This window comes from Telopea speciosissima, chromosome 2, assembly GCF_018873765.1.
Source record: "Telopea speciosissima isolate NSW1024214 ecotype Mountain lineage chromosome 2, Tspe_v1, whole genome shotgun sequence".
NCBI classification, from domain to species: Eukaryota; Viridiplantae; Streptophyta; class Magnoliopsida; order Proteales; family Proteaceae; genus Telopea; species Telopea speciosissima.
The window spans coordinates 53,917,820-53,927,679 of NC_057917.1; the positions used below are offsets into that span (position 1 = coordinate 53,917,820).

At 40.6% G+C, this 9,860-nt stretch overlaps 1 protein-coding gene across 1 annotated transcript; it reads right to left on the reverse strand.

Annotated features, from left to right (window-relative positions):
• Positions 1–281: 281 nt before the first annotated feature.
• LOC122650865 (KDEL-tailed cysteine endopeptidase CEP1-like) lies at positions 282–4,157 on the reverse strand. Its single transcript, XM_043844236.1, has 4 exons — positions 3,928–4,157; positions 3,811–3,817; positions 742–930; positions 282–544 (listed from the first exon to the last, which is right to left on the reverse strand). The coding sequence occupies exons 1-4, from the start codon at positions 4,155–4,157 to the stop codon at positions 299–301; spliced, it is 672 nt and encodes a 223-aa protein (XP_043700171.1). The 3' UTR covers positions 282–298.
• Between the last annotated feature and the right edge of the window lie 5,703 nt (positions 4,158–9,860).

The window sequence follows — 9,860 nt, forward strand, 5'->3', positions numbered from 1 at the left end:
AGCCCAATACTCAGATTCAACCCTACCGTTATTTAAGTGATGAAGTCAGCTAGTTCAATTTTTTGAAAACCCTAAACTACCCTTTGGTTAATGTGAAGTTACTTTTTACCCTTGGATCTAAAAACCCCAATTTTTTTTAAGTTTATAAGGATGAGGGGAATCAGAGGAGAATATTCCCTCTTCTTCCCCAAATCAACAGAAAGACAAATGAAACCCTTAGGGTTCTGCCTCAAGGAAACGCCGTGAATGGCCTGAAATAACTCGGCAATTTTGAGATGATACACTCAATCCTCACTTCTTAGAGTTCGTCCTTTAGAACTTGTTCAGAAGAGTTTTTGATGGGATAAGAAGCTTCCATGGCTATGCCACACAGTCCCTCTTTGGCTGAGACGTCACGCTGCATTCTAATGTAACCTTGCTCTCCCCATTCAGCTCCCCATGAGTTCCTCACAATCCAGTACTTAATCCCATCAACAGTTGTTCCATACCCAACAATCGCCACCCCATGATCCAGCTCTGTTCTGCAAGGCCCAGTGAATACCCCCTGTGTTCATCATCAATCATCACATTTGCAGAGCTATTTCAGTTTCGAACCTTTTTAATTTTTATATTACATATTAATTAAATACTAATTTTGGATTGGTAGGAACTATATCACACTATTTAATTGAGAACGAAAACAAAATTCCAGATCCTCTGTTTTCTCTTTTTGTTTTAGATGGAGATAAATTATATACATACCTCTGAATAGAACTGGAATGCATTGCCGCTTGCTTCAATGGCAACTGATACAGGTTGGTTTGCAACGGCTTGCATCATGGGATTTGAAGTGGATTGGGGAAGCTGCAGTTCTTGCTTCTTGGGCTTTTGAAAAATATGAGATTTAGGGTTTTCTTGATGGATGATCCTCCGGCCATATACCGTTTCCGACTAAATCAAAACCCCAAAATTTTCCAATGGAAACCGCTCTCTTGATTTTTTTGTTTTTTTTCCTTCTCTCCGGCGAACTTACAGGTGTGAGGAAGAGGATGAAATTAGGCTGAAGATGAAGGAAAGGGTAATATTGTAAATTTAATTCTAATGATTTAGTACAAGGGTAAAATAGTCTTTTTACATCAATAACTAACAGCAGACTAACTCCGTTAGTGTAGAGGGGGTGATCTGAGTATTTTCAAATTTCAGGGGGTGATCCGAGTTTCGACCCATTTTCAGGGGGTGTTTCGTAAATTTCCCAAAAAGAAGTGATGTTGCATATCTCTAATCTTCACCATTTTTACAAGTTATAAGGATTTACAGTACTCAAATCACGGATCGAAACAATTTTGGGTAAAAAAGAAGTAATGTTGCATCTCTCTCTCTGAAACCATGAATGAGATACAAAACCGAGAGCAACTGGAGGCCTTGGAAACCTGTTTTTTCTCTTTGATCCAAGTTGGGGGAATCATTTAACATAAAAAAAGAAGTAATGTTGCATATCTCTAATCTTTACCATTTCAACAAGTTATAGGGATTTACAATGCTCAAATCACAGATCGAAACAATTTTGGGTAAAAAAGAAGTAATGTTGCATCTCTCTCTCTCTCTCACACACACACACACACACACAAACACACACACACACACATACAAACATACCCATGCTTTTCTTAACCATTTCTAGGACACACCATGCTTATTGAAGTGTATAAATTAGATTACATCTGAAAAGCAATATTCAACATAACCAGCTTATTCAACCATACCAATTTCACAGTCCTGTCAAAAAATCTCGGTTCCTCGTAAACTATTTAGTGGTTAAAAAAATCTCGTCCAAACAATTTATTAAACACAACATATTTAATAAGAACAAATTGAACCCCTTCCAATAATAATTTAAAAATTACCAAACTGATGCCATATAACATCCAGATCACACTAGCAAATGCAAGGAGTCCAACATCCAGGGCTTTAAGTATCAGTGTGTATCGTATTTTATCAGCCGATAAGTATCGGTATTGGTAGGCATCGACACGATACTTCTTTTTCAAAAAATAAAAATACAAAAATGCACCAACCGATATGGGTCAATACAGTCCCAACAGATCAGTACAGGTCAGATACATTTGATATGTCTCCTTTAAACCCACAAAACAGAAACCATGAACGAGATACGAAACTGAGAGCAACTGAAAGCCTTGGAAATCTGTTTTTCTTGTTGATCTAAGTTGGGGGAATTATTTACATAAAAACGACTCTGATCTTCACTATTTCAACAAGTTAGAGGGATTTACAGTGCTCATATCACGGATCAAAACAATTTTGGGTAAAACAGAAGTAATGTTGCATCTCTCTCACTCTCTCTTTCTCATATGCATTATTCATGCATTTCTTAACCATTTCTGTGTATCTTTAACAAATCTTGCATCTCTCCGATATGATATGATATGTCTCTTAAAATCACCTCTCCTATATGATACCCGATACAGATACTTAAATCCTTGCCATCACCACTGCATCATCTAACATCTGGCACAAAAATATCTATGCTATTTTTCGTCCTCCAAGAGATAATGCGCAATAACAGATCTACATCTGTCGGGTTTGAAATGATGGAAAAATCAACCCCATTTTCTTTTTTCTAGCACTGCAGCTTCCATCAAATCTTGTCAGATACTGGGCATTCCTCAGGTCAGTTTGATCTCCAAACCGCAGTGCCAATCCACTTATCATTACTTCATTTACACAGGTGACTGAGCACACCTTTTGTTGGATGGATGAGGATGTTAAAAATGTCCTCTTTAGTATTCTTCACTCTCAATCCTTCATTTCAGTTCGTCCTAATCTCCTATATTCTTTTGTAATGCCTATTCAGCTATGCATATCAAACCTTCCAGGTCAATTTGTTTTCCACAAGGGTGCTCGCAGATCATTATTGAGTTCTACCACTTATTGGTTTGAGATTTCTGGCCTCACAGGCTCATTCTAGGTCCCACTGTTCATAGAGTTGCACAAAATCTAAAATCATAGAAATGCTCCTTGCTAATCAGATGCTGGACAATGCAGCTAATTATATTGGTCTTCTCAAGCATTTTGTTATTTGCTGCGGCAATGACCCTATTGTCTAGTATGGGGCATATGACAAGTCCTGATTTTTTCATGGATTTTTACCCTATAAAAGCCTCGTACATTTAGAAGTTGGCCAATCCCCCTCAATTTTACAAGGGATGAGACCACTAGTATATGAGGCAATTGAAGTATAAAAGATTCAAAAGAATAAAAGTTAAATGCTAAGTAACCATAGGATCTAAACTTCATGACTTACAACCCTGCCCCTGCATGGAGATGAACACTTCCTAGTTCCTTACTCTGAGGTGTTCACCAATAGAGACAATATCCTCCAACCTCATAATCATTTAATCCTCCAAAAGCCAAAGTCCATAAGCATCTGGATGACAGAGATGACATAGCTATAATTGGACTGCCCTTTATGAAAAGACAAAGAGTACCAATCATGGATCTTAGAACCAGGCAGATCGTCCCTCCACCAAAGGTCCTCCTATTCACCAAAGACTTTTAAATAATTCATCATCCCAGTCTACTAAAATGAGGAACCAACCTATCCAGTCAAATTCCTGCCAGGCCTCTCACTGTCTTCATCAGGGCCACCATACTGCTTAGTCTAGCCCCTACAAATTAATTGATTTTATAAATTTAACGGGTATTGGATATAAATAACATATCCACAGCTTCTTCAAGAGTTTCACACAAATCACGTCCCATATAATAACACACCCCTCATCAAGCCTTTTGCTGTTTTACAATCTAAACTACCAGCATCCTATAACCAAATCAGGGCCAACAATTCAGAAGTCAAACATTCATTAACATCATATAGTTCGTCTTCTGCAGCAGACAAACCATCATGCATACAATTACTTTGTTCTTTACCTGCACTTTTCAGCTCCCATCTCCCATCTCCCCAACAACCTCTTATGTAAAGATAACAGCAATAAAATTTGAAGTGGAACTTCAGTCAAGACCTTAGTAAGTTCGGGAACAGCAATTGAACGGGTCAGACGGCAATAATACCTTTCAAGAATCTGGTGTAATAAAATGCGTATGGCAATGATACGGTACGTATTTAACACGGCTGCTGCGTAGGTGAAAAATACAGACATATATTCACTATGTAACAGACATGCACCACCTAATAAACAAAATAATAATATGTACACAATGATTTTATCAAAGGGAAGCCTCACAACTAAAATAAACACAATATAATATCGCCTATTTTCAAGTGGTTGGCTCTCTAATCAGTCATGGAGAAATGAGACTGATGACCTCAGGCGTTTACATTTATTGGGCCTATTTATCAAACCTTCAACTCATAAACTCAACTATCAAAAGGGGGGGGGGGGGGGGAGGGGGATCATAAACATAGTGAAAGAACAATAAAATTGAAGGAGGTTCTCTGAATTAATTCCGGCCAATACTGTGCAAAATTGCAGATCCACAGCCAAACCTGTGTAACCCAATTAAAAACCAAAAGCTCTGAATTATGGAGGGGTCTTGAATTAATGGAGGTGTTAATTTGAATGTTCTTTTACAGTTTTACTTGAATCACATTCTGCGCCTTGGATTTTATTACAACTGTTGCCTCATCTAAAAGCTAAAAATCGATTCAGTTGGAAACTATTAAACTGGCATTCCACAAATGATGTTCCAAATCATGGTTTTAGAACTTGGAGAATTGACTCATTTGCTAACCAGCTGATCTGAGTGAATTGCTGAGTCATTATGAACAAATAATTATTAACTCTAGATAGCGTATTTGTCTTATGATATTTTCAATGAGAGAGATGTTGGATTAAGAATGGAAGTATTTCAAGCTACAACACTTATAGCTGCAGGAAATCACTCAATGGTAGGAATAGGAGATGCAAACTTGGCTGGGAAATTGTAGAGAGACTCAAATTAGGGTAAGGCTTGGATGTTTAATTCATCCCAAGCACTTCCATATTTATAATCATAATGAAGAAATAAATATTAGTACATAAGCAATGTGGGACTAAACCACATATAAGAATAAATAAATAATAAAGGAAAATAAGCTCCAGAATACCCTGGGGGTATTCTGGCCATATATCTAACACTCCCCCTCAAGTTGGAGCATATATATCATGCATGCCCAACTTGACTAAGATAGGATGAAACAGCTTGCTACTCAGTCCCTTAGTGAACACATCAGCCAGTTGATCAGTAGACTTCACAAAGGGAACACAAATGAGGCCGGCTTCAAGCTTCTCCTTGATGAAATATCGGTCAACCTCCACGTGTTTAGTACGATCATGTTGGACAGGGTTATAAGCAATGCTAATGGCAGCTTTATTGTCACAATAAAGCATCATAGGAAGATGGACAGCAACACCGATATCCTGCAATAATCCCCTAAGCCACAGAAGTTCACAAATTCCTTGTGCCATCGCACGAAACTCGGCTTCAGCACTGGACCTTACCACAACATTCTGCTTTTTGCTACGCCATGTGACAAGGTTCCCACCCACAAAGGAACAGTAGCCAGAGATAGATTTCCTGTCAGGAGAACCAGCCCAATCGGCATCAGTATAGGCTTCAATCTTAAGGTGACCAGTAGGAGATAAAAGGATTCCCTTACCTGGAGCAGATTTCAAATACCTCAAAATACGACGGACCGCATCCATATGAGAGGAATAGGGATCATGCATGAACTGGCTCACCAAACTTACAGCAACTGCTATGTCAGGTCGTGTATGAGAAAGGTAGATTAGTTTGCCCACTAACTGCTAATAAACACCCTTGTCAACAGGCTCACCCTCTTTCTCCCTAAGTTTTGAAGTAGCTTCCATAGGAGTATCTGAAGGATGACAGCCTAGCAGCCCTGTCTCAGTCAATAGATCAATGACATATTTTCTTTGAGAAAGAAAGGTGCCCTTTGAAAATCGAGCAACTTCTATTCCTAAAAAATATTTCAGAGGACCAAGATCTTTGACCTCAAACTCACGACCAAGGAGGAGCTTCAAATCCCTGTTAGCATCACCATCATTACCAGTGACCACAATATCATCCACATAGACTATTAGAAGAGTTACCTTGTCACCAACTCGTCTAATAAACAAAGTGTGATCAGCATTACTCTGCTTATAACCTGCTGAAATCATAGCCTTGTGAAATATGCCAAACCAGGCCCAAGGTGACTGTTTCAGCCCATAAAGTGCACGCTTTAGTCTACAGACCCTGCCCTTGGTCCTATCATCAGAGAAGCCTGGTAGAATGTCCATATATACCTCCTCCTCAAGCTCCCAATGGAGGAAGGCATTCTTTACATCTAACTGTTGAAGATCCCACCTAAGATTTACAGCACAAGATAATAGCACCCTGACAGTGTTAAGCTTTGCCACTGGTGCAAAGGTCTCCTGATAGTCAACTCCATAAGTTTGAGTGAACCCCTTTGCAACTAGACGTGCCTTATATCGATCCACAGAACCATCAACCTTCTGTTTGACCACAAAGACCCATTAACATCCAACTAGTTTTTTCCCTGGAGGAAGAGTCACAAGCTCCCATGTATTATTTTTATGTAGTGCTCTCATTTCTTCCAACATTGCTGCCTTCCACTTTTCATCTGTAGATGCTTCCTGCCAATTTCTAGGAATCGAAACAAAAGAAAGAGAGGATACAAAAACACGAAAAGAAGGAGAAAGAGAACTATAAGACATAACACGAGATATGGGATGTAAAGTACAAGTCCTAGTACCTTTACGATGAGCAATAGGTAGGTCGGAAGAAGAGGGATTACCAGGAGATGGAGGATCTGGATCTGGAGCCGGCAATTGGATGGGTATTGGTGCTAAAGTGGATTGCAGCTGCCCTCTGTTGGTTCTGCCCCTTGTGTAGGTGAGTATGTTGGAGTTGTCAATTCTCTTCTGCAATTCACCAATAGTTCTTTGGACTGGAGTCAGCTCCCCCTGAATAGGAACATTAACAACACTATTTTCTATGGTCTCCCCCTGTAAAGGATTCCCATTAGGTGAGGGAGGAACAACCAGAGGAGGTTGGGCATTAATTAAAATAGGATGGGCAGTGTCCAAAGGAGACTGGGCAGCAGTCAAATGAGGCTGGACAGCAGCCATGGGTGGTGGAGCAGCCGTGGGTGGTGGTAAAGGAGGCTGGGCAGCAGCCAAAGGAACCTCCAGTGGAGGAATCTCGAAAGACACATCTTCACTAGAACTCTCCCCCTGAAGAGGTGGTGAAGAATAATAAGAAAGGGTCTCATGGAAAACAACATCCATACTAACCATGGTACGGCGGGAAGGGGAATGGTAACACTTATAACCTTTCTGGGTTGGACAATAACCCAAGAAAATACAACGAAGCCCCCGAGGCTCAAGTTTGCCGGGAGATCTGGTATCTCTAGCATAACACACACACCCAAATACTTTGGGAGGTACAATAAAGGAGGAATGGCCCAGCAAAATATCAGAGGGGTACGGGAATCAAGAACCTGAGAAGGTGGCCTATTGATGAGATAGGCGGCAGTTAAAACCGCATCCCCCCAATATTGAGATGGAACATTCCTCGCAAACATCAAAGCCCTGGCCATTTCCAACAAGTGGCGATTCTTTCTTTCTGCCACACCATTCTGGGTAGAGGTATCAACACAACTAGTTTCGTGAATAATGCCATGATCAGCCATATATTTTTGAAATTGGGATTCAGTATACTCAGTTCCATATCACTTCTCAATATTTGGAGAGTAGCCTGGAACTGAGTTTGTATCATCTTATGAAAATGCTGAAAACATGAGAAAACCTGATTTTTAGTATGTAAAAGATATACCCAAGTATTCCTAGAATGACAATCAATGAAAGAGACAAACCAACGATGACCAAAAATAGATGGCTTATGACTAGGGCCCCAAACATCAGAATGTCCCATATGAAAACAAGAAGAACTTTTTTTATTTGAAATAGGATAAGTTGAAAGTGTCTGTTTGGCCAGAACACAAGCCTCACAAAAAAAGTTATCCTTAGTATGTAGGGTGACCAAACTAGGAAATAAATGAGCTAAAATTCCTAAAGGGGGGTGACCTAACCAAGAGTGCCATTGGTAGAGTTCAGAAGAGACCAAGGAGTTCTGATGCAGCGGAGATGGTAGTGGTGGTGGAGAGAAGCGACTGTTATCAAGCAGGTACAGGCCACCATGCACTTTACCCAATCCAATCGTCTTCCTAGAGTCTAGATCCTGAAACACACAATGAGAAGGAAAAAAAGTGATTTTGCTGTTAAGATCACGAATGATACTACTAATTGAAAGAAGGTTAGTAGTAAAATTAGGGATGTGCAAAACAGAAGACAAGGGAAGAGAAGAAGTGCAGTTGATGATTCCTTTTCCAGATATGGAAGAAATGGAACCATCAGCCACTTTAACCTTATCTTTCCCAGAAGTGGGAGAATATCTGTGAAACAGACTAGAGGAACCGGTCATATGATCTGTATCTCCAGAATCTATGATCCAAGGATGGAAAGCCACAGAAACACAATGACCTCCAAATAGAATACCTGACCGGGCAAAGTGTGGACTTGAAGGAGCCGAAGAATTGGCAGTAGCAGCGGAAGACCTGAGCATACGTAGGAGTGCCTGTAGATCATCCTGGGATAGACCAGTGTCAGTAGCAGGGGCTGGAGTAACAGTCTCAGTCTGATGGGCCTTGGTTTTTGTCTTTATCTTTGTCTTGGCAACCCTTTTAGCTTCAAAATCAGCTGGTTTCCCATGAAGTTTCCAAAACTTCTCTTTGGTGTGATAAGGTTTGTGACAGTGCTCACAAACAACAGTCCCTGTAGTAGATTCACCAAGAGAAGCAGTGCCACTAGGTGCAAGAGGGGCCAGGGCAGCAGCCTTGAGAGCTGATCTGTCAGTAATAGGAGGGTGCAACATGGTAGCCCTACGGTTCTCCTCAGAGGATACCAAGGCATAAGATTGTTCAAGTGTGGGAAAAGAAGTATGGCCTAACACTTGAACACGAATCTGATCATACTCTACATTCAAGCCAGCCAAGAAATCATAGACCCTGATCTTGTCCACATGCTTCTTATAGGAAGCAATGTCAGCAACGGTAGTAGGGTGAAAGTCAGAGAAGCGGTCCAACTGTTGCCACAGACTGCGTAGAGTAGTATAGTATTTCGAAACTGAAAGTTCTCCCTGAGTGGTGTGAAGGACTTTCTGCCGAAATTCATATACTTGGGCATCATTACCAAGCTGCCCGTAGGTTTCCTAGCAAGCTGCCCAAATCTGAGAGGCAGTGTCCAGAAGAAGAAAGTTATGCTGCAAATCTAAAGTCATAGAGCCTATCAGGTAGGACATGAGAACACCATTACTGGCAAGTCACCTTTCCTGAGCAGGTCCTTGTGTACTGGGCATAACACTAATGCCATTACTATGGCTGGTGAGACCACGGCCAGCAATGGCAAAGGAGGCAGATCTGGACCATAGAAGGTAATTGGAGCCATCAAGCTTAATAGGATTGGGTGGAAAGCTGTGGTAGTTTGTCTTGCTGTGACCATCATTAGGTGGCTGATCCCAAGTAGCTGAAGAATCAATAGAATCACCCATACTGGCAGCAAATAAGCCCAATAATATCCTCAAGTGAAGGGCTGTAATCAGTCTCCAAAAAATCAGAAACAGCAGCCAAGTAGAAATCCTATATCGATATTGTCAGGGTTTTGAAAAAAACCCTGTAATGCTGAAATCGATGAAGGGAATAAGGTGTCAAAAATCTGCAGAGAAGTGGTAGCAACTGAGGTCGAGGGACCCTCTATGATGGAAGAAACACCCTGCAAAAA